Source organism: Cebus imitator, unplaced genomic scaffold (assembly GCF_001604975.1).
Source record: "Cebus imitator isolate Cc_AM_T3 unplaced genomic scaffold, Cebus_imitator-1.0 Scaffold103, whole genome shotgun sequence".
Lineage (NCBI taxonomy): Eukaryota > Metazoa > Chordata > Mammalia > Primates > Cebidae > Cebus > Cebus imitator.
In genome coordinates, this window is record NW_016107418.1 from 6,168,071 (window position 1) to 6,192,486 (window position 24,416).

Consider the following 24,416-nt stretch of genomic DNA (forward strand, 5'->3'; position numbering starts at 1 on the left):
TCGCTGCACCTTCCACCTCCCAGGTTCAAGCGATTCTCCTGCCTTAGCCTCCTGACTAGCTGGGATTATAGGCATGCACCGCCACCCCCAGCTAATTTTGTATTTTTGGTAGTGACGGGGTTTCCCCATCTTGGTCAGGCTGGTCTCGAATCCCTGACCTTAGGTGATCTGCCCACCTCAGCCTCCCAAATGCTGGGATTGCACGTGTGAGCCGCCCAGCCCGGCCTGCCTCCTCCTTTTTTGACGCCTCCTCCTGCTCCCCATCCTTTGCTCCCTCTGTTTTAGCCACACTGGCCTCCTGGCTGTTATTTGAACACCGCAGGCACATTCCTGCCTCAGGGCCTTCGTACTTTCCGCTCCCTCTGCCTACGCTGCTCTGTGTGCACCCTCTTGGATTGGTTCTCTCATTTCCTTCAGGTTTCTTTCATGTTATCTCAGCAAGATAACCCTCACATACAACACAATTTCACCCTCCAACTCTCATATTTCCTGAATATCTTTCTTGCTTTTTCTCTTTAATTATTCTGATATTCCATGTACCCATTTATCTTCTTTATTATTGTCTGTCTCCCATTAGAATGTAAGAAGCTGCGGGAATACGATTTTTTTTTTTTTTTTACATAGAGTCTTGCTTGGTTGCCCAAGCTGAAGCACAGTGGTGCGATCACGGCTCATTGCAACCTTGAACTCCTGGGCTGAAGCCTGCCTCGGCCTCTTGGTGTTGGGATTACAGGTGTGAGCCACTGTGCCCAGCTAGGATTTTTGGGGTTTTTTTCCACTGTGGTTTCCTCACTACCTTGTAGAATGCCTGATTCATCATAGTCACCCAGTGAATGCTTGTTGGATGAATGCTTTGTTGAGTGGATTGGCTGTTATTTCAGGCCTGTGGATTGAAGATGAATTCACTAGGACCGGCAGTTACTAGCCTGTCAACAGGTTCTGCATATCACTGCACTGAGATGGTCTCCCTAGGTGATAACATAGTTTGGTCATTTTAGGAAAGAAATTGCAGACTTTGAACAACAGAAAGCAAAAGAATTAGCTCGAATAGAAGAGTTTAAAAAGGAGGAAATGAGGAAGCTACAAAAGGAACGTAAAGTTTTTGAAAAGTATACTACAGCTGCAAGAGCTTTTCCAGATAAAAAGGAACGGGAAGAAATACAGGTATGCTAGTTCTTTATGTTATAGTCATGTAAGTTAGTAAAGGTGACAATATTGTAAGGATCTCATTAGAATTATTTCATATGTCAAAACAAAACTGTGTTTTAGTCCATTATTCATTCAACAAATAATCTGAGACAGTGCATCAGGAATATCTTTTGTAGTCTGACTTTTAAAGAGTAAAATATATATCAGTTATTTTCTTACTAGTAAAGGCTTCCTAGAAAAGACTATGATAATGTCATGGATGAATGAACAAGCCGAGAGTTGGAAATTCACCAGCGTAATGTTGTGTTAATCTTTTTGACTTGCCACACACCGAATACTGTTAGTTCTGTTGATTTATCATAACTTACAGCCATAAATAACCAGGTGTTTAATTCTAAAACTTAGAGACTAATAGGCCAGATTATCAGTCCTGTTCATTTCATAGTTAGAAATGGACATGATCAGAAGGTTGTAGAAGTTAAAAAAGAACTCATGCAGTTCTTGCTAAAACTTTGTAAGCCTTCTAAAAAAAAAAAATAGGTGAATTTGTTTACGATATTGGCATATGCAGAGATTTCTAAGAGAAGACACAACTATAAAATAAAACATGGATATATTGGACTTCATCAAAGTTAAAACTTAGCAAAGAGAAATTTAAAATGGCAATCCATTGCGTCTAGCATAAAAAGCAGACTCACTGGCTGGGTGCGGTGGCTTACGCCTGTAATCTCAACACTTTGGGAGGCCGAGGCAGGTGGATCACAAGGACTGGAGTTCAAGACCAGCCTGGCCAAAATGGTGAAACCCCATCTCTATTAAAAATACAAAAATTTAAAAAAAAAAAAAAAATACAAAAGTTAGTCGGATGTGGTGGTACGCGCCTGTAGTCCCAGCTACTCAGGTGGCTGAGGGGGAAGAATCACTTGAACCCAGGAGGCAGAGGTTGCAGTGAGCCAAGATCATGCCACTGTACTCCAGCCTGGGTTACAGAGCCAGACTCTATCTCAAAAAAGAAAAAAGAAAAATAGCAAACTCACTTTCCACTGTCTGTATTTAAATTATTAGCAGTTTTGAGTTCCAGCCTTTACTTTCTTCCTGTCTAGTGTAGCCATCTTCAGGCAATCTCACCTGCACACCTTCAGCTTGAGTTACTAAATAGCATGGTGCTCAGGGTCTTTAATTCTTTATTTTTGTGGGAAGAAATGTACCATTATGTTTTGGTTAATACTTACTTTATTAAATCTAATGTGTTAGACTTTGACAGTATTAAAACTTTTATTTCCAAAGGCAATATAAATATATTATCGTTCAAAAGGTACAAAAAGATGTGTAGTGAAATTTCTCCCTCACCCTTGCCCTAGCCACCTATTCAGTTGTTTTTTGAAAATACTTTTTTATTATAGAAAATTTCAAAAGCACATGAAAGTAGGAAGAATAATAGAATGAATTCCCATTTCACCAGTGATCATTTTGTCTTTCTAATTTCATCTCTGTCACCCCTCTACTCTTTTGTAGCTTTTTAATCTGGAATTTAAAAAGTGAAATCCCAGACATCTGTTCATTTCGCCCATAAATAGTCTAGTAGGTTTCTCTGAGAAAGATATCTTTAAAAAATAAGATTCGGCTGAGTGCAATGGCTCACATCTGTAATCCCAGCACTTTGGGAAGCCGAGACAGGCAGATCTCTTGAGGTCAGGAGTTAGAGACCAGCCTGGCCAACATGGCCAATCCCCATCTCTACTAAAAATACAAAAAACATTAACTGGGTGTGGTGGCATGCCTGTAGTCCCAGCCACTTGGGAGGCTGAGGCAGGAGAACCACTTGAGCCTGGGAGGAAAAGGTTGCAGTGAGCCAAGATCATGCTACTGCACTACAGCCTGGGTGACAGAGTGAGACACCGTCCCGGGGGAAAAAAATTATACGTTTGTCACACCTAACAAAGTTTACAGTAATTCATTAATATCAACTAATATTTAGTCCATATTCAGATTTTCCAATCGCTCAGTATCTTTTTACAGTTGATTTGTTTGCGTTCTAATTCACCTCTCTTGAGGCAGCCAATGCTATCAATCTCATATCTTTCCAGAGAAATTCTTAGCAAATACATATATATATATCTATGGTGGTTTTTTTAAAACATTAATGTTAGTCTACTGAAATCATTAAGTATCTTAACAAAACATCTTTATTCTATATTATTGTATAGAATTGCAGTGTGTGCCATAATATACTTACCGAAGCATTTATTTATTTCTGTTCTTTTTCTATTTACAAGAATACAACAAGGGCCATACTGAATAACTTTGTGATTATATCACTTCTCACAATCATACTCCTGCTTACTCATTCAGCATGTGGCTACTGAGTAGCTGCTATGTAGCAGGCATGGACTGGGAATGCGGTAGTGAACAAAACAAATCAATCCCTGTCCTCATATAGCTTACTTCCTGGAGTATATCTCTAGGATGGATTCCTATGAGTGAAATTTTGAGGTTAAAGCGTGTGTACATTGATACAAATTGCCAGATTATAACATAAACATCTTGCCAATTTTTAGTTGTTTTTATTTATTTATTTTTGAGACAGGGTCTCACTCCATCACCCATAACAGAGTGCGGGGGCTCCATCTTGGCTCACTGCAACCTCCACCTCTCAGGTTCAGGCGATTCTCCTTCAGCCCTCGAGTAGCTGGGATTATAGGTGCCCACCTATAATTAATTTTTAGTTGTACTAGCACGCACTTCTTAGAGTATATTTTGTTCTTCACTTGATTGGTAAGAGGTTAAAAATTGATATTAAACTTAATTGAATTTCTTTTAAACAATCTGAATTATAGTTACAAATTTTAGTATGGCTGTTTTTGGTGAACAAGCCAAATACTTTAAACAGTAGTTATAACAAACTCTGCTACCAGAAAACTTCACCAAATTTAAAACCATAGCCTATTCTAAAATACATGATGAGTTTTTCACTTCATTTTTCTTTTTGAATCTCCTAGGATTAGAGATATTTTGATAACCTTGCTGTTATGGAAAGCTCACCAGATCCAAAGGGAAAAAATAAATAACCTCCTTAGACCACCCAAGGTTATGAGATTGTGTTTTTTTCCCCTCTTCTCTTTCTCATAGCTCCAATCCTGACTACTTCTTTCAAAGTGATTCAAGCCACAGCAAACACACTTCTTTTTGTTGTACTTTGTTAGGTGAATAATGTGGGTTTTCTTTTATGGCAAACTAGTGCCTTTCCCTCACACGATGTGTCCTCTGATTGTCAGACTGTGCAGTCCAGGCTGCTAGCTCTTAGCCCTGTGTGGCTGTTTACACATTTACATTTAAATTAATTAGAGGTAAATGGAAAAATCAGTTTCTCATTCCCATTAGCTACATTTCCAGGACTTAGTAGCCACGTGTGGCTGGCTGGTGGCTGCCACAGTGCACCGTGCAGGACTGGGCACATCCTCACTGCTGGCAGCTCTGGGCTGTGCCCCTCCAGGGGCCTGTTGGGTGGGGATGGGCTGGGCTGGTGAGTTGCCCTCCCTCTTCAGGAACTCATTCTTGAACTCTCGCCTTTGTTCGTTTACATGACTTCTGGTGTTGATTGAAGTTTTGGACCCTGTTCATACTTGGTTATCATGTGTGACCCTGGGTATTCATTATTTCTTGCTGGTTTCGGTGCAGTTCCTTTTCTTCCTTACACTATTTGGCTTATTCATGGTTCCCCGTATTTACCTTTCTTTTTACTTCTGTGCAAAAATATACTTTAAAAACAGATATAAGTTTGTTATGTTTATTGATACTCTATTAATAATCATCAGAATTAAGGAGAGGGCATATTTAACCTTCCTTTACGTTATGGTTATGTTAAAAAAAAAGTATTAACTTTTATTTTGGGTATTTATTCATTCAGCAAATTTATTGAGAACCCCTTATGTACTAGAAACTGGCAATCATTGAGGAATTGATGATGAGTTAGCCATTTCTGCCCTCCTGAAATTTACATTCATCATTACTGAGTTATGGCTTTTCACAAACTCAGTTTACTCTAATTATAAAATTTCCATTTTGATGTTTAAGTGGTCCCAACTTGACCAGTGGGGGAGCCCCTTTAAGTCCATGGCCCCCGCTGCCCTTGGCATTTTGAGAGTACTCCTTTCTGGAACAACGGGTTGTTTAAGACTGTTTGGTTTTGGCTTTCTTTTTTAAAACCTGCCCTGGGTCTGGCATCCACTGTGCTCCAAGGAGCTGGGCTCCTCGTGGGCTACTCTGAGTGTGGAGCCTGTTAAGCTGACAGAGCCGGCTGCGCCTTCCACAGGTCCCCAAGTGCCCTTGGCCTTCCCTGCCCCATCCCCTGCGCTTTCTTACCGTTTCCGCGGCGTGGGCTCTCAGTCATGCTCACGGGGACTTGGCAGCCCCCACTGCCTCAGCCTCGCCCGCGGGATGTGGAGCCCCTTCAGGGTGTGGTGGCGCCGGCGGAGCTCTCCCCGCCTGGCTTCTGAGCTTTCACACTGTGCTGGAAGTCTGCACCCCAGCTGCGGATCCCACCCGCCACCCAGGCCTGCTGGGCTCGGCTGGTCGTTTCCCCTACCCCTTTCTCCTCCCGGCTCCTCTGTCTGTCTGGGTCTGGGCTCTCACCAGTCCCCCAGCCTAGGGGCTCCCTTCTCTCCCTCTGCCTGGCTGCTGCCTCTTACTCCCTTGGCCCCCAGGGGCGCCTCCTGCCCACAGAGCCCCCCATCCCCACCTCCGCCCTGCCCTGCCTCCACCTCGTGTTACTCCTCCAGCCTCCCTGTCCTTAACACTGGCTGGCATTTCTTTAAACAAAACTCACTTGACCCCACAGCGCAAGGTTTTCCTTTACAGCAAAACTCCTTGAAAGCCTTGCGCATATTCACTGTGCCCAGATCTCCAAATCTCACCTGTTTTCTCCACAAGCCCTGAGCACGGCCTCCAATCACTCCGTGGCACTGACACAGCCCCTGTTATGCCCCTGTGCCTTACTCTGACTGTGAATCCCACGCTTCGTCTGTCGCCCTCTGCCAGTGGCTGTCCTGCTGCTTTCCTCTCCCATGCTTAGGCCAGAGGTCTCAAATCATTCTCCAGGCTTCTCTTGCTCTTCCACTCCATGCTTTTCTGACAAAGTCCACCCGGATTCCAGCTGCCACCTCCAGCAATGACTTGCTGGCGGCCCGGCCTCCTCTCTCACCCTGTCCCTGTGGCGTCGCTCCAGAAGGTGACCACGCATCCCCTCTGGTCAGACCCCTCCATATGCTTCTGCTTTCCTTCCTCTAAGAGCCTCAGTGCCTATGTGACCGGGCCTCTTTTCCCCTTCCTGTCCCTGGCCAGTCCTCCTGCCATTTACCTGTCACCTGCGCTAGCACCTTGCAGCGCTGGCACTGAGCCAGGAGCCCTCCTGCTGCTTTCCCCACAGGCTGCCTCCCGCAGCTCTGTTACAGTGATACCCAGCACATGTCATGCTGTCTCCCCACGCGGCCCTGGCCACCTACCCACTCTCCCCTGTCACCCCACCTGCCTTGGCCACTCTCTCACCTGCCTTGGCCACCCTCCCACTCTCCTGTCACCCCCTCACCTGCCCTGGCCTCCCTCCCATTCTCCCATCACCCTCCCACTGTACCTGGCAGAGTGAGCCTCATGAGGTGAGGCTTTGTTCTTAGTATTCCAAGGGCCTGTGATAGTGCCTGATGATAGATCTCTTGTAAATATTCATTGCTCTTGAATTCTGAACCCATTTAGACTTGTATTTTACTATTTTAGTGTTAAGTCCATCTTCCTGCATGATAAAATGTTTACCGGAAATTGTTCATTTATTGGTCATAATCCATCTCACAAATCGGGAACCTGATGTTCTTGGAGGTTGTGGGCCCTGTTTTAAGCTTTCAAGTCAGAACACTCGGATGTGAACCTTGATGTCACCCAATCCAAAGTCCACGCCCTCTGTGGTGGGGCCCTGATGGCCTCTCCATCCTCACTGGACTGCCATGTGGCTGCCACAGGGGTTGCTGAGGTGCAGGGGTGTGGGCCAGCCTTACCTGCTGCCTCGCCACCAATGGGCTTCGGTTCCCTGCTCCTTCCTCAGCTCTCGGTCAGTCCCCATAACTTGCAGCTGCATGTGATCTCCAATTGCTTCTAGACATTTCCAGCGATTTCTTCCTTATTTTAGTTTATCTAAAACAATTCCTTTTCTTGAAACTTATTTCTTCTCATGAATTTCAGATAGTTTTTAGGGCAGGTAGTTTTGACTTTGGAATCTTTTATTCTTTAGCTCTACTGTTCCTTCAGTTATTCATGAGCTCCTGTTACGATTCTTCTTTTCCGGATCTCCCCCAGATCCCTTTCAGTTCATAGCTCAGGTGAGGTCTTTCCTAGCTCGTGGCAGGTTTCTGCTGCCAGCTTCCATGGGCTGTCTGCCTCCCTTTCTCCTGGCTTCTGGAATTAGTTTTGCTGATGGTCTGTGGTGACACTTCCCCCCTGAAAACCGCAGTGGTCTTAGAGTGTCGTCTGTTGACTAAGCCTTTCCTTTCTGGCTGACTATTCTGTTTCACTGCTGGGTCTCTATTATTCTCTTGTTTTAATTCCAGTAATGTAGTAATGTTTTTTTTTTTCTTTTTGAGAGGCTTTAAAACAGCAAATATCAGATTTACGGGAAGATTTGAAACGAAAGGAAACCAAATGGTCAAGTACACATGGCCGTCTCCGAAGCCAGATAGAAATGTTAGTCAGAGAGAACACAGACCTCCGGGAAGAAATAAAAGTGATGGAAAGATTCCGACTGGATGCCTGGAAGAGAGCAGAAGCCATCGAGAGCAGCCTAGAGGTGGAGAAGCAGGACAAGCTCACGGTAGGTGGGGAGGCCGGAGGGTTGTGTCAGGCCAGCGGGAGGTTCAGTATCTGAGCATTCAAATTCAGAGTCAGAAAGTAGGATGGGGGCTGCCAGGCGCTGGGGGGCAGTGGGGAGTGACTGAATGTGGACAGTTGCCCTCTTGTGAGCTGGAAAGCGTCCTGGAGCTGGACGGAGGGCGATGGTTGCACTATACCGCAGATCGCCTTCACGCCCCTGACGCGTGCACCAGAACGTGCTGAAGACGGTGAGTTTTATCTGATACCTATTTTATCCCAACTAAAAAGATTTCTCAAGCATTGTTATAAACAGGTGCTTTGTAGACTCATTTCTCTAATTTCTACAGAGGAGGTTTACCACAGCAGGCAGATCATCTCTGTTAAAACAGACCAGGGAGTTTGGCTGAGAGTCGCACACACATGACCCTTTTAATCAAGTAACTGGTCTTTCATTCATCTCTATGAACATCCAGGGTGTGCCAGGCACTGTTGGGTGCTTGGGGTACAGCAGTGACAAACAGACAAAATCCCTTCCCCTTATGAAGCTTACGTTCCAGTGGTAGAAGAAAGACTGTAAGAAGCTAGATGATAAAGCGTGCGGTGTGTGAGATGGTGAGAGCTAAGGAGAAGCAGGGCGGAGTGGCCTTGCCGTCTGGGTGGGAGGCCTGGGACGTGCATGTGAGGAGTGGCCTGGGTGGCCGGCTGAGTCCGCAGAGGAGCCCCAGGCTGCAGCAGCACCTGAGTGGGCCTGAGACGGGGCAGCCGGGGTAGTGGGCGAGGAGCGGCAGGGGGAGGCAGCCATCGGGGCAGGATGGGACAGCGGGCAGTGGATGGGATTCCTAACAGATGGCAGCGTGCACAGGGGCGTTTTTTGAGTGAGTGGGATTCTGGAGGGCTCTGAATGAGGGGTGACTGGGCCTCTTATTTTAGTTTCGTCTGCTGTAGACCAAGAACGGGGGAAGGGAGCATGGGCAACACCAGGAATGCAGTGGGGCTGGGGGGACAGGGTGGCAGTGGCGAAGGAGGGAAGCCAACTGTGTTTGTTGTTGAGCTATGTGTGGTTGGTGGTGACAGCAAGGAAGGAGTCAGGAATGGTGTCAGCTGTGCTTAGTTTTGTGTTTTGGTCTCATGAAGGTCCTATTGCCTAGGAGTGACTGCAAGAAGAGATCACATGGCCACCAGGAGCTCAGGCTTGGACACACCGGAGGTCTGACCACGCGGCTGCACACGGCAGCATGGGCTCCAGCTGGGGACAGACACCCAGGGTTGTCTGAATGTGTGATCTAGCGCGGGGCTGGGAGAGGCCAGCCGGTGTGTGAGTGGGCAGGGAGGAGCTGATGAGCAGCCAGAGAACAGGAGGCTGTGTGATGTCCTGAGAGCCAGTGAAGAAAGGGCCACAAGGAGGAGAGTAGCTACCTGTGTTGGGTGCAACAGTTACTCAGAGGAGGACTGAAAACCGGCCATGGGGTTTACCAGGTAGAGAGAAAGAACTGTGGGCCTTGAGAAGGTCTGTTTCTCTGGAGTGTTGAAGAGGAAAGCCTGATTGGCTAGGAGCGGATGGCAGCTTTGTTGAGTAGTTTTGCAGTAAATTAAGGACATGGCGGTAGTAGCCATAGGAGAAAGTTGATGAAGTTAACAGTTTGTGTATTGGTCAGACTGATTCAGTGTAGAGGAAAATATTGGTGCAGGAGGAAGTGGAAGAATTGCAGAAGCCCCATACTTGGCAAAGTGAGAGGAGCTGGGTTGGGGCAGTGAGTGGAGGGCAGGCTATGGCCAGGCGATGACCTTCATGCCCAAAGGTGGGAGGTGAAGGCACAACCCAGCCTCCTGTGAGGGCAGAGGTGGCAGGAGGGGAGGAGATGCAGAAAGCCAGAGGTTGTCTCTGCGAACGAAAGCAGAAGCTGGCGGAAGAGTGATTTGTGGCTGCACTCAGGCCCACCTGGGTCGGAGACCAAAATTTTTAAATGAGAATTGCTCATACTGTTTTTTTCTTGTTCAGCTGTGGTCATCCAAGTGAATGCCACCAAGTGAGCAAAGGGAGGGAAGCTGGCAGTGTGTGTGACAAGAGTGCTTTGTGCAGCACATACTTCAGCTGCATGAGGAGCGCGTGGGCTGGGAGGCTTTCAGGACATGGCAGGCACTGGGGGTCAGGGACCCGCAGGGCCCTGTCAGCTGTGAGCATGGTCGGGGCGGGGATTAATGAGCTGCAGAGACAGGAGAGTAGTGAGAAAGCAGCATTCTCTCCTTGCTGCCCCTACATTCTTTGTATGAAAGCTTCCCAAAATAGAGAACAGGTGAAAGAATAGCACTATAAGCACCTGGATACCCACTTAGATTCAACCACTAAGAACATTTTGCCATAGTTTTGTCAGTGTTTCGCTGAACCATTTGAAGGTAGTTGCAGGAATCATGGCATCTCAGCCCTAAATGTTTTAGCATTTTATTAAATTGCATTGACGTTTGAAGAGACCAGGCTGATTATTTTGTAGAATGCCCCACCTTCTGGAACTTCGTAAGTAGAATGCTTTGAAATTGATAATTTTATGGTTACTGATAATTACAGATGTTGATAGTATTGATAATGAAAAGTTCTAGGGTTGACCATTGGGGTGTGGAGCTGAGGCAGCATGTCAAGGATGGTGCTGGAAGCCTCATCTCCTGGCAGGGAGGGACCTGGCGGGGGCTGGGGCAAGTAATATTGGGGCTTGATTTGGCCAGAAATGGAGGTGGGGTGCAGAGAGGACTCACCCCACCTCATTCTCAAGGGGAGTGCTCAGTGGTGGTCTCAGGGAGAGCTGGTGTCTGGAGCAGGTAATATTGGGACTTGATTTGACCAGAAATGGAGGTGGGGTGCAGAGAGGACTCATCCCACCTCACCCTCTCGGGGAGTACTCATTGGTGGTCTCAGGGAGAATTGGGCTCAACTGGATTGTCCTGGTGGGAATGTGAGTGGGGAGCACCCAGGAGGGGCTTTGTCCTTGAACATCATGAGCTGTGGGCCTGTGTGCTCCTTGGCTGCTCTGTAATGGTCAGAGAAGATGGTTCAGGTTACCTTGCCTGCTGTGTCCTAACTTGAATGAATGAAAGTCAAAAGGAGTGTGTGTGTGCACACACACACTGTCATTCCTAGATAACAGCTTGTTTGCTTTGGCCTATTGTATAAATGAAAACAATATGAATAAACAAAACCCACAGCATTTTCATCACTAGCTGATTTTTATTAGTTTCACTTAGTATATTAATACTCAGAATGACACTCATTTTAAATAAAAAATTCTCTCTTATACTATAGAACACATCTGTTCGATTTCAAAAGAGTCAGATTTCTTCAGGAACCCAGGTAGAAAAATACAAGAAAAATTATTTGCCAATGCAAGGTAAGAGGCTGCATGATCTTTTTACAAAGCATTTCAGAATATAAAGAATTTATACCCAACTTAAGAAGTAAAACTTTGTAAATGTAATTGAAGCTCTTGTGCATCATCTTATTCCTCCAGTTAATTTCTACCGTGATAATGATTCATGCTTGTTTTTTAAATTCTTTTACCATGTTGTGTTCATAAATTGATATACTGGTTGAGCATCCCAAATCCGAAACTTTTTGAGGGCAAGCATGATGTTCAAAGGAACCATTCATTGGAGCATTCTGAATGTGGATTAGGGATGCTCAACCAGTAAGTATTTGCAAATATTCCAAAACCTGAAAAAAAAAAAAATGGCAATCTGCAATACTCTGTTTCCAAGCATTTTGGATAACGGACACTCAACCTGTGGTATTGTTTCATATTCTGTGTCCTGCAATTTTTTTTCTTTCAGTATTGTATGACTTACCCATCTTAACACATAAAGTTTCCAGTCGACTGATTTTAATAGTTCTATAGATTGCATACTTCTGCAGTTCGGTGTTCCTGTTGATGGACGGTTAGGGTTGCATGATAATGCGTAGGGCTGCAGAGCGTGTCTTGATCGTGTTGCTTCTCTGGGATACATATAAAGAGTAGGATGTTGGGGCATGTCGGCTGGAGGTTTTCCCTTTGCTCTGCAACATGGTTGTACCAGTTTTTTACTGTCAGCAGAGTATGCTCTTCATACTTGCAAACACTTGATCTGGCCAGACTTTAAAATTTTGGCCAGTTGATGTAAAATGGTGGTTCATTCCGTGATCATGGGTAAGGCCCTGTGAGCATGTTTTCTTTCATTCAGTCAGCATTTGAGGTTTCCCTTTGTGAACTGCCTGTTCATTTCCTTTGTCCATTTAAAATTTTGGGGGGGGTATGTGTGTGTGTTTCTCCTTATAATTATTCTGCATATTAATCCTTTGTCAGTTACAAGCACTGCTAATATTTTCTCCCAGTCTGGGCTTTTTATGTGTTTTCCTTATAATGTTGAGTTTACCGGTCTTTTAAAATAGTTTTTGGTTTTCATGACTTTACTTCTTTTCAATCCTTAGATCATAAATATACTGTTTTCTTCTATGCACTTTTGCATTCATATTTGAGTTTTTAATCTACCGGGAATTTTAAATAATTATTTTTGTGAAATAAATTTAGATAAAACATATGCAGTTTGACAATTAACAGAGCAAATGCTTGGGTTACCACCACCTATGTAAAGATGCAGATCAGTGGCAGCCCAGAACTGCCCCTCCATGGAGTCCATGGCTTTTCTTTATTGCACACTTCATTTTCTTGTGCTCTGCTTTATTGTGCCCACAGATACTGTGTTTTTTACAAACGGAAGATCTGTGGTAACTCTGCAGTGAGCAAGTCTATTGGTGCCATTTTTCTAATAGCATGTGCTCATTTTGGTAGTATACATTAGGAGTCCCCAACCTTTTTGGTACCAGGGACCAGTTTCGTGGAAGGTAATTTTTCCACAGACCGGGGGTGTGTGTGCACTTTTAATTCTATTTTTATTACATTGTAATGTATATTGAAATAATTAGACAACTCACCATAATGTAGAATAAGGGGGAGCCCTGAGCTTGTTTTCCTGCAATTAGACAGTCCCATCTCGGGGTGACAGGAGACAGTGACAGATCATCAGGCATTAGATTCTCATAAGGAGCATGCAACCTAGATTCCTCACATGTGCAGTTCACAATAGGGTTTGTGCTCCTATGAGAATCTAATGCTGTCACTGATCTGACAGGAGGTAGAACTCAGGCACTAATGCTAGTGATGGGGAGCTGCTGTAAATACAGCATGAAGCTTTGTTGGCTTGCCCACCTGCTGCTTTTCTCCTGCTGTGTGGCCCAGTTCCTAACAGATCACAGACCGGTATACTGTGGGATTTGGGGACCCCTGGTATAAGTGGTATACTTATAATCCACATACATTGCCGATACCTTCTCCTAGTCCATGGCTTATCTTTTTGACTTACCCATCTTATAGTATCATCTTTTGATGAACCCCAATTCTTAAAAGTAGTTCAATTTTAGTCTTTCCCTTTTGGGCCGTGCTTTTTTTTGTTTTTTTGAGACGGAGTCTTGCTCTGTTGCCCAGGCTGGAGTGCAGTGGTGCGATATTGGCTCACTGCAACCTCCGCCTTCTGGGTTCAAGCAATTCTTCTGTCTCAGCCCGATTACAGGCGCATGCCACCATGCCTGGCTAATTTTTATACTTTTAATAGAGACAGGGTTTCATGCTGGCCAGGCTGGTCTCCAACTCCTAACCTCGTGATCAGCCTGCCTAGGCCTCCAAAAGTGCTAGGATTAGAGGCTTGAGCCACTGCACCTGGCTGGGCAGTGTTTCTTAATTCTTCTTCTACCTTGGGGTCATAAACATCCCTCCCCTAGTATCTACCCAGCTATTCCAGCACTGTATATTCCCTAGCTTCCTCTGTCCCCAGTTTCCTGTTGTATTTTGTAAGGTGGGTTCACACAGTCCTCTAGACGGTGTGCTTGCACCTGGAGTCTATCCATGCCCACGATCTCCTCTCTTTATCCTGCCCAGTTGATAGATACTTTAGGGGTTTAAGTTAATGTTAGTTCATAGCCTGAGAAAAATTAAACTTGATATATAGTGGGTTTGAATCCTGGTTCTGCCTTTTATTAGTTGACAACTGTTGGGAGGTTTTTTAACCACTTGGCCTTAGTTTCCCTATAAAATGGGAATACTAGTCTTTTCTCTAGAGGTGGTTACGATAAATGATGTCACACAGCTTTAGTTTACTTTGCACACATAACCTGTGTGAATGAAGCATGACATTTTTGTATCATCCCAAACAGGGCACTCCTGCTATCCCGAGCCTGTCTGCCATCTGCCCCTTTGCTCAAGCCCAAACCCTTGTGTACTCTCTGAGTACTTTTTTCTGTTACCCTTAACCATCTACTCCCAGTAGTCCCTAGACTGATCCATCTGATGTTGATGTTTTCTGGATCTATTTGTTACACTGAATCATGAATTGCTGGTATGTGGTAATTTTGGATCTATAAATCCGTGATTTCCCATGGTGTAAAGAACCATTCCTGTCTCACAGGCGCAGCACAGCTGCCTCACATGCCTGGCAGCTTACTGGCCATATTCTCCTATGACATCCAGCTCCATTACACTTTTTAACATGTAGGTCAGATTCTGGCACTTGGTCGAGACCCTTCCAAGTTGAATGTTTACAGTATGATCCACTGGCACACAGGATGAAAATACTCGCACTTCAGTGTATTTTTTAGAGATTCACCTTACTTTGTTGTTGGTGTGTTTATTTTGTAATGTATGTGTTGCTACTACAGTTATGTGATTGATGTGCTGGTCATATTATAAAAAATGTAGACTATAGCCACAAGGACATTTATGTTTTAACTAAATACCCAGTTATTTGGTCAAGCCAAATTTCATAGATCTTAGATGCCTCTTTTATCTGCACCTCACACCTTGTGATTGTCCCTGATATACATTTGGGTCTGTTAGGCTATTTGGTCACCTGTGTCTTCCCCAGGATTGTAAACTCTGAGAACAGATATTGTCTTTCTTGGCCATTTAGGACTTAATTACCTGGACTGGAGAACTACAAATTGATGAAGAAAAATATTAAGACATCCTTAACTAATGGATAAAGGAAAGTAGTTCACAGGATGTGTACTAAGGAAATGTTTGATCATACTAGTAAAATTTTCTATTACATATTAAATCTAACTCTGACAATTTTATTCTAATAGGCAACCCATCTCGAACATCCAAGTCTGCACCTCCTCGTGATTTAGGCAGTTCGGATAAGGGACAAGTAAATCTCTATTTTTATATATTCAAATGTACATTACTCAGGCTTGAAATCAATTTGTTAATAAAGTTTCTAAACCATGTATAGAGTTTTAACATTATAAATGTTATATGTGTAATTGTAAATACTAGTTCTAGAACCCTGTATCAGAATCTTTGGAAGGGGTTTTAGCTGCTTGAAATACCTTTTGCTTACAGGCTGCCTCTCCCAGGGAGCCACCTGAACCACTCAACATCCCAGATCCTGGATATAAAGAGGAGGAGGAAGACCATGACATACAGGGAGAAATCAGTCATCCTGATGGCAAGGTTAAAAAATATTTTTGAAATAATGAATTCTGTAAAAAATAAACATAGGTTAAAGTAGTTCAAACATAGAGAATCTAAAATAATGCCTCTGTGGACAACGTGCCTTTAGTTGGCATTTCTCTCATTCAGAGAGTCAGCAAAAGCAAGCATACAATCTCTGTATCATCTTTGTTCTTACTCCAAAGCCTTTGTAATCCTTGGCACTTCTTAAAAGCTTCATTCCCAGGTCTTCCTTGCTTTGCAGCCTTTCTTATACCGATCCTGAGTCAGGGGCCTCTCTCCCTGTCTCCAGCTTACATCGTTTTATTCTTATGTTTAGGAAAGTTTCTGAGTGGGAAAACAGCCTAGGGGTTTCAGCTAAAGGGAAAATGATATATACAAGAGGTTATAAGGGAATTTTTCCTCAGGTTTATGGAAAATTTACTTTTCAAATGCCCTAATCTGGTCCATTTCTATTGAAATTAGAGCTCACTGCCAGCCTTGAGGAATGAGAGAAGGACTAAGAATGACAGTCAAAAGTAGTAATTAAGACTTTCCTGTACAACATCTACTTCAGGGTAATGAATCATTGATGAGGGAAGGTCTTCTTTTTTAGATGAGTTCCAGCTAATACATGGAAAAGGAATGATAAAATTAGAAAATCACAAATTTGCTGCTCCTGATGAAATAAAGGATCTTTTGAGTGAATGTTTTACATTTTATTATGAAAAATTTCAAAGTAGGCAGTTGGGAGGAGAATTATGCAGATCTTCCTTAGAAGGTGATCATCTTGTGTTGGTTTTTTTTAGGTGGAAAAGGTTTATAAGAATGGGTGCCGTGTTATACTGTTTCCCAATGGAACTCGGAAGGAAGTGAGTGCAGACGGGAAGACCATCACTGTCACTTTCTTTAATGGTGATGTGAAGCAGGTCATGCCAGACCAGAGAGTGGTATGTTTCCAGAGACGTTCTCCTCCAGGGCTTAACCATCTCTGGAGAAAAGGCAGACTGACTGACTCTGTGTCTTTACAGATCTACTACTACGCAGCTGCCCAGACCACTCACACCACGTACCCAAAGGGACTGGAAGTCTTACATTTCTCAAGTGGACAAATAGGTACACACTTGCTCCACCCTCTCATTAAATTCTTCCCTTCCTTCAAAAAATATTTATTGTAAATTTTTAAACAGAAAAACATTTCCCAGATGGAAGAAAAGAAATCACGTTTCCTGACCAGACTGTTAAAAACTTATTTCCTGATGGACAAGAAGAAAGCATTTTCCCAGATGGTACAATTGTCAGAGTACAACGGTATGACACCATTATATTAACAGAAAAACCACTCAGTGTGACACCTGTTCATCTGTGCTCAGAAGGTGCCCCAGCGTTGCATTTCTGATGATATACAACACCCATATTAGGGGGTTCAGTTTGAATGAATGTCCCACAGGCATGTCAAGCAGTCAACTTGATGTGAATTATCTTTCACATTCTGTTTTGTTCCATTGCTTCAAAACAGATTTTAAGTCTGATCATGCCTCTTCCCAGGAATAGCTCTCTTCCCCACCTGATACAGAGCATTCAGATGGTTTTTAAATTAGTGAAAGAAGGGTCCATTTTAATATAGCAACCAAGAGGAAGAACACAAGTTTTAAAAAACTCCTAAGAAGTATTTTGTGGTGAAAATGTAAATTAAAACAAGCTTTTCATGGGTACTTGTAAGTGCTAATCTGATAACTGGAACTATCAACCTGAAGCAGAAGCACTAAAAAGTTATAATTATATAGGGAAAGGAACCAAGGGATATCTCCAGAAGTAGCTGCCAGAATCAAAAGGCTACTTTTCAATAGTTTTCCTGTTGTCTATTTTCTAAAAGAAATTCTATTTATTTTAAATTTTACAGTGATGGCAACAAACTCATAGAGTTTAATAATGGCCAAAGAGAAGTACATACTGCCCAGTTCAAGAGACGGGAATACCCAGATGGCACTGTTAAAACCGTCTATGCAAATGGTCATCAAGAAACGAAGTACAGATCTGGTCGTGTAAGAGTTAAGGACAAAGATGGTAATGTGCTAATGGACACAGAACTGTGACAATCCTTATGTGATCATGAAATAACACTAACTGATTTTTCTTGTTAAAAAATATACATTTATTGTGGATTCTGTTAATTTATTGTGTGTGTGAGGAAAAGATTGTTTGGTAAAATAAAAGCTTACCCTATGGCATCTTCATTTTTATACTCCTGAAATGCAATGAGAGCTCTCATTTATCGTTTCAACAGACTAAAGAAAGCGTTTTTACAATAGTAAGTGCGTGTGTTCATTGGTTGGAAATGACTATAAAAACCAAGAAGTACAGGAAGTACATCACACAGATGTCCCACAGGCACATCAGCTAGAGAGCACTGGATCTGTACAGAAAGTGTACTCAAGGAGTAAATACACATCTCTTTAGCAAAATATTACTGTGTTCAGTTAGTACGAAAATAATTACAGCATTTGATCTACTACAGAGGCCCATTAATTGTAACAGAATGGGAAGTTACAACCAGTGAATGACTATAAATAGGTCACACACAATCATCATATAATGATTGTTATATAATCATAGTGAGGAGAAAGCCGTTATAACAAGGCTGACTTTGTAATGTCTCAAAACAGGACACTTGAGAGTAGAGGGGCATGAACAATGACTAGCCCGTGTTAACCCATGGACCACAGCTACCTTGATGTTACAATGAGATTAGGCTCATGAAAGCAAGATGGCACTGAAGCACAGGCAAGTCACCCACTTGTAAATTTATATAATTAATTACAGATTGGCCTAGATAGATCTTACCTGTCACATATACTATGAATCAGTTTTCTTTTTAATGAAACCTGTCAATTCCAGGTGACGTAACTGAATATGAAAAATCAAACTTTTCAAAGAAAATACCCATATACACACACACAAACACACACCACACCACACCACCACCCCCCACCCTGCCAGGAGAGGTAAGGATTTTTAAAAGACAAAAAGCACAAACCTTTAAAGGTTGATAGGCCAGGTGCAGTGGCTCATGCCTGTAATCCCAGCACTTTGGGAGGCTGAGGTTGGTGGATCACTTGAGGTCAGGAGTTCAAGACTGGCCTAGCCAACACGGTAAAATCTCCTCTCTACCAAAAATACAAAAATTAGCCGAGTGTGGTGGTGGGTGCCTGTAATCCCAGTTACTTGGGAGGCAGGAGAATTGCCTGAACCTGGGAGGCAGAGGTTGCAGTAAGCCAAGACCATGCCACTGCAGGCCAGCCCAGGTGACAGAGTGGAACTGTCTCAAAAAAGAAAATGTTGATACATGAGCAAACATTTCTGTCAAATGATATTAAAAAATGGGAAAGACAAGTCCCAGATTATAACATACACAACTGATCAAGGATGACTAGTATAAGAGTTTTCTACAAATGAATAAGGAATAACTCGATAGCAAAATGGACAAAGGATATGAACAAGCAGTAAGTGACAATGCTCACTAGCTAATAAACCAGTGAATGCATATTCAGTGAGATACACACTGAGATGAGATACCTTTTCTCATCACAGTCTGGCAAATAAAAGTCTGGTCTGGCAAATAAAAGTCTGGTGACACCAAGTGCTGGCCAGGAACTCAGGCAATCGATGGTGGGATAAATTGGTAGAATTACTGTTTAGAAAGCAAAAAAGAGTTGTAATTATAAAAGTAAAAAAGTAACCCTATGACCCAGCAAATTCCATCACTATGTATATGTACTAGAAATCCTCTCATGTATACAAGGATTCTATAGAGGAATATTTATGACTTAGAAAAAACTGGTAATGGAATATCAAGGTAAATTATGTACACAGATGGATACAGCAGTGAAAGTGAATAGTTATACATACCAACATGGATAAAAAGCAAATAAAATAGTAAAAGATAATTGTGTGACAGCACATACATCAAAAAATACATGGAGCAATTAACAGCAAAAATTGGGTGCTTTTCTGATCAATCTAGCATTAATCGCTACTAGTCCCATGCCTTATGCTACGAAGAGAATGAAAACTTACACTTATGCACTTGTTCATCTTTATCTGCAAGCCCCATTTCTACTAATGGCATATAAACAGCCATGTGGAACTGTGAGTCAATTAAACCTCTTTCTAAATTCCCATATCATTTATGGATGCATTCATACGCAATAAAATTATAAAGACCTTTATATGAGCGATAAATGTCAAATCACAACAGTAGTGTTTACCTCTTGATATGGTTTGGCTGTGTCCCCACCCCAAATCTCTAGTTGTAATCCCCATGTGTTGGGAGAGGGACCTCGTTGGAGGTGACTGGATCATGGGGGTGGTTTCCCCGGGCTGTTTTCATGATAGTGAGTTCTCACAAGATCTGGTGGTTTTATAAGGGGTGTTTCCCCCATTTGCTTTGCATTTCTCCCTCCTGCCACTTTATAAAGAAGAGGTTGCTCTCCCCCTTCGCCTTCTGCCATGTTTGTAAGTTTCCTGAAGACTTCCCAGCCATGTGGAACTGTGAGTCAATTAAACCTCCTTCTAAATTGCCCGGTCTCTGGCAGTTCTTTATAGCAGTGTGAGAACAGACTAATACACTTCTACAGAAGGCAGGGGGAATGCCTGGGAGAAGGCTTTTTGTACTGATGATGTCTTTTTAAGCTGAATCATTAAGTATAAAATGAACTAATTTTTTTCCGTATGTCTTAGCCATTTCATTTTGAAATTATGGTAAAATAAAGCAAATGTTGGGAAGCAAACATTTATTAACTTTTTTTACCCACACAATTCCTATATGTAAAAATTAGAAGAGTTAAAGCACTACTGCAGAACAAATTAGGAAAACCATTTCGGGTCTAAATATAACAGAAAACTTTCTTCTAGGCTTCTACAGATTATCTTCACTGTATACCTGAAAAACAAAATGTGTTATTTTAAATCTCTGCTTAATGTAAATGTTCAAGTCTAGCTGAATCACTTCTTATGGACAAGATAAAAAGTTAGCTGGTTAGCATGTACTTTAATAACTTGGTATGAGGATGCTGACTGTTCAGAAGTTCTGTGTGCTTAGCAGATATTTATGTGCTTAAATTATTTACAGTGCCCACTCTCCTGCTCTCCCCATGTACCTGGTACTGTGAGAGTCATGACAGCCCATCCAAGCATCCTTACAGATAGGGGACCTCTATGATACCTAGTGCTCAATAAGTGAGAAGGGCCTATGAAGAAATCTGAAAGAGATTCTTTTGGAGTGTCGATGTCATTTCTTTGAGACATCAAGGAAAATTGGGTACTTTTCTGATCAATCTAGCATTAATCGCCACTAGTCCCCATGCCTTATGCTATGAAGAGAATGAAAACTTACACTTATGCACTTGTTCATCTTTATCTGCAAGCCCCATTTCTATTAATGGCATATGAACTGGATGCTGCTCATCGTCATATAACGTCACTATTTGTTCTGGTGCTGGAGCCTAAAATTAAAAGATACAGTTGTCAAGACAATAATGTCTTTGCTGCCTTTTCCCTCTCACATCTGGCCATTCACACAGGTGGGAAAAGGTGTTCTCAGGGGTCTATTGATAATTTATACTCTGTGGTTCCAAAAGGCATCTGTAGTGTTTTCCTGCAAAATCCCATTCTTTCCATTCTTCTGCTCTATCTAAATTCCTTCTCCACGGTTTTCCCAAATGAAGCTACCACCATCCCTTGTTACAGTTCACTTGCATTCCACACAAAGCATTATACCTTTATGCGTAAACTGTGATGGTTAATATTAGTTGTTAACTTGGCTGAACTGAGGGATGCCTCAATGGCTAGTGAAGCATTTCCAGGTGTGTCTGGGAGGGTGTTTTCAGAGGAGACTGATGCTGAATCAGTGGACAGAGAGGAAGACCCACTCTCTATGTCGGCAGGTGGCATCCAGTTGGCTGGGAGACAAACAGGCAGAAAGGGAAAGTTTTCTTTTCTCCTTTCCTTCCTGGGTGGCGGACACCTTTTCTCCACCTACCTTCGGACATCATCCTCCAGATTCTCTGGCTTTTGGACTGCAGGACTTGCACCAGTAACCTCCCAGGGGTTCTTTAGCCTCGGACTAGAGGCTGCATTTTAGACAGCTTCCCTACTTCTGAGGCCTCCAGACTGAGCCACGCTACCAGCTTCTCTGGTTCTCCAGCTTGTGCACAGCCTGTCATAGGACTTCACCTCTGACTGTGTGACCCAATTTCCTTAATAAATCCTCTCATATATCCTATGGTTCTGATTATCTGGGGAACCCTTATATACTGACCAAATTTTGAATATTAGAGAAGTGAAAAAACACTTGTCTATAAGAAATACTTGCCGTGTCTATTTTCACTGGCTTGAGACAAAACTCTCTATGAGCTATTCATACCACTCTGCACATGCAGTAGCATATGTACAGAGTTTTCAAAAAGCGCTTTCCAGTAATCATGCTATGAGCTCAGTTTTGTCATAGCCAGTATGTCAGGAGTCCTCACGTCATGGCACCAGGCAGGAGTCACAAAGGAAGGAAGCAGGTTGAGCTGCACACCAGCAGTGAGCACTAGGTGAACCGAACATCACACATTCCCATATAAGGGGCTGTGGCTACACTTTCAGCTGACTGCCATTTCAGGGGGATGGGAGACCAAGGATTCCTAGTTTTTAGAATATCTAACCAGAGCCAGAAATACAGATTTTTTGGGGTAGAATTTCCTACTTTAAAACACTGTGTGCTAAATAAAACAAGGTACAGGCCAGATTCTGCTGTGGGCTGCTATGATATGCTCAGCCTCAGAAGAAGAAAATATATTAAACACAGTCTGGACTTTTTATTTGACCTTTTGATGCAGGTTCTACTATATGAATTCAAAAGTAGTACAATTATGAGATTAGTACAATTAGTATAATTCAAGCCTTTCTATAATGACCAGAACTACTGTTCTCTCCCACTCATCTTTTAGGATGCAGGTGAAAAGCCACGTTCCTGTTTTACTCATCAATTAAGTACTTAAGTGGCTTCTAAGTAGCAGCTCAAACACCCTTTGCTAGTCTCTCCAAATACAAATAATCATTTCTTCTTACACGGCCCCCGCCCGCAAAGTTAGCTATACCTCTGTTACAGTACTTATTTCATTCAGCTTCACACTAATTTGTTTGCATATTTTTCATTATAAGCTAATTATGGGATATTCATCTTGAGCATTAATTACATAAATGATATTTTATATCACCATAGGGGCAAGCAGTTTGTTAAATTTAAGCTAAGACATTTTAACAAGCCTTAAGCCCACATACATACACACACACACACACACACACACACACACACACACACACACACACTATATAGCTTGATATGCTTGAGTATACTATTGCATGTAGAGTTGCATAGACACAAACACTTTATAAACTTAGTGGGGACACAGAAATAGCTTTAAAATAATTTTGGCTAGTTGAGACACTTACCATGGATGCAGCATAAAGCTGCTTTCCTTGAAGACAGTCTATCATGGCCCATAGTGCCTCCATGCTCCATTTGGGACAATATGGTATTCTTGTCTCCCTTAGATCCCTTAAGGGAGGTTTAAACCCTGCCAAGAAAACCTTTATGGCTCGAGCTGGATACCGCATAAGATGAGAAGGAATTTGGCACAGTCTGTCGCAAAAGAAATTCTTAAATTAAAATTCTCTTCCAAGTGAAACTATATAATTCTTAGAAGAAAACACAGGGAAAAAACACTGGATTTTGTAGATTTTTTAAAATACAACAACAAAAGCACAGAAAATGAGAAAAATCAGATAAAATGGACTTCCTAAAAAATTAACTTCTGTGTATCAAAGGACAAAATCAACAACAAAACGCCAATCTACAAAATATACATAAACATGGACATTACTCTTAAGATCTACAAATGTCCAATAAGCACATAAAAGGATGTTCAACATCACTCTAAATCATTAGGGAAATGCAAATCAAATCCAAAGTGAGATTCCACCTCAAACCTACTAGAATGGCTACTATAAACAACAAAATTATAAGTGCTGGTGAGGATGTGCAAGAATTGGAACTTTTGCACACTCTTAGTGAGAATGTAAAATGGTGCAGCCACTGTGGGAAACACCATGGAGGTTCCTCAAAAATTAAGCATAGAATATATGATCCAGCAGTTCCATTTCTGGGTATATACCCAAAATAACTAAAATAGGTACTCAGAGACATGTATACCCATGTTCATAAAAGCATTATTCACAAGAGCCAAAAGTGGGGAGCAACCCAAGTTCCACCTTCCAGTGAAGGGATAAGATGTAGTATATATACTGTATGAGGGGGCTCCAAAAGTTCATGGAAAAATGAAATTAAGATGAAAATAAAAAATGTAAACTTCATTTCTCAACATAAGTTCCTTCAAGATCATGAAACATTTGTAAGCTATGGTAACAGTCATTTAGCCCATCCCTTAAGAACTGAGGGTCCTAGAAATACTATGTCAATGTGATCTTTCTTACATTATTAACAGGAGAAAAGTAAGATTAAGAAACAAAAAACAAGTTAGAATGGGCCAAATCAGGACTGTAAAGTGGATGCCTAATGATTTAGGCAAAACTCTTGCAAAATCGCCCTTGTTTGATGAGAGGAATGAGCAGAGCACTGCGGTGGCAAGGGACTCTCTGGTAAAGCTTTCCCAGGCGTTTTCCTGCTAAAGCTTTGGCTTTCTCAAACAGTCATAATAAGATGATGATGCCATTCTGTGGCCTTCCAGAAAACCAGCAAGCTAAAGCTAAATGCCTTGAGCAAAAAAAAAAAAAAAAAAAAAAAAAAAAAAAAAAAAAAAAAAACCTGTTGCCATGGGCTTTGCTCTTGACTGGTCTACTTTT

General features: G+C 42.4%; 2 protein-coding genes across 5 annotated transcripts in view; one reads left to right on the forward strand and one right to left on the reverse strand.

Annotated features, from left to right (window-relative positions):
* The window catches only part of CENPJ (centromere protein J), a 42,986-nt gene extending 25,243 nt beyond the window's left edge, over positions 1-17,743 (forward strand). For 2 of the 4 annotated variants that reach the window (XM_017537550.2, XM_017537549.2), the window contains exons 9-17: positions 999-1,164; positions 7,778-8,002; positions 11,294-11,378; positions 15,158-15,222; positions 15,417-15,527; positions 16,316-16,456; positions 16,538-16,622; positions 16,697-16,817; positions 17,410-17,743. In XM_017537550.2, coding sequence (XP_017393039.1) covers positions 999-1,164; positions 7,778-8,002; positions 11,294-11,378; positions 15,158-15,222; positions 15,417-15,527; positions 16,316-16,456; positions 16,538-16,622; positions 16,697-16,817; positions 17,410-17,602 — 1,192 coding nt within the window. In that variant the 3' untranslated portion in view covers positions 17,603-17,743. The remainder of the gene's footprint in view (positions 1-998; positions 1,165-7,777; positions 8,003-11,293; positions 11,379-15,157; positions 15,223-15,416; positions 15,528-16,315; positions 16,457-16,537; positions 16,623-16,696; positions 16,818-17,409) is intronic. The other 2 variants (XM_017537552.2, XM_017537554.2) reach the window with 2 other exon arrangements.
* Positions 17,744-20,282: 2,539 nt separating this feature from the next.
* The window catches only part of RNF17 (ring finger protein 17), a 104,689-nt gene continuing 100,555 nt past the window's right edge, over positions 20,283-24,416 (reverse strand). Inside the window, exons 34-36 of the mRNA XM_017537548.2 lie at positions 23,007-23,196; positions 20,902-21,010; positions 20,283-20,448 (exon numbers count right to left, since the gene is read on the reverse strand). Of these exons, the coding sequence (XP_017393037.1) occupies positions 20,438-20,448; positions 20,902-21,010; positions 23,007-23,196 (310 nt within the window). The 3' untranslated portion in view covers positions 20,283-20,437. The remainder of the gene's footprint in view (positions 20,449-20,901; positions 21,011-23,006; positions 23,197-24,416) is intronic.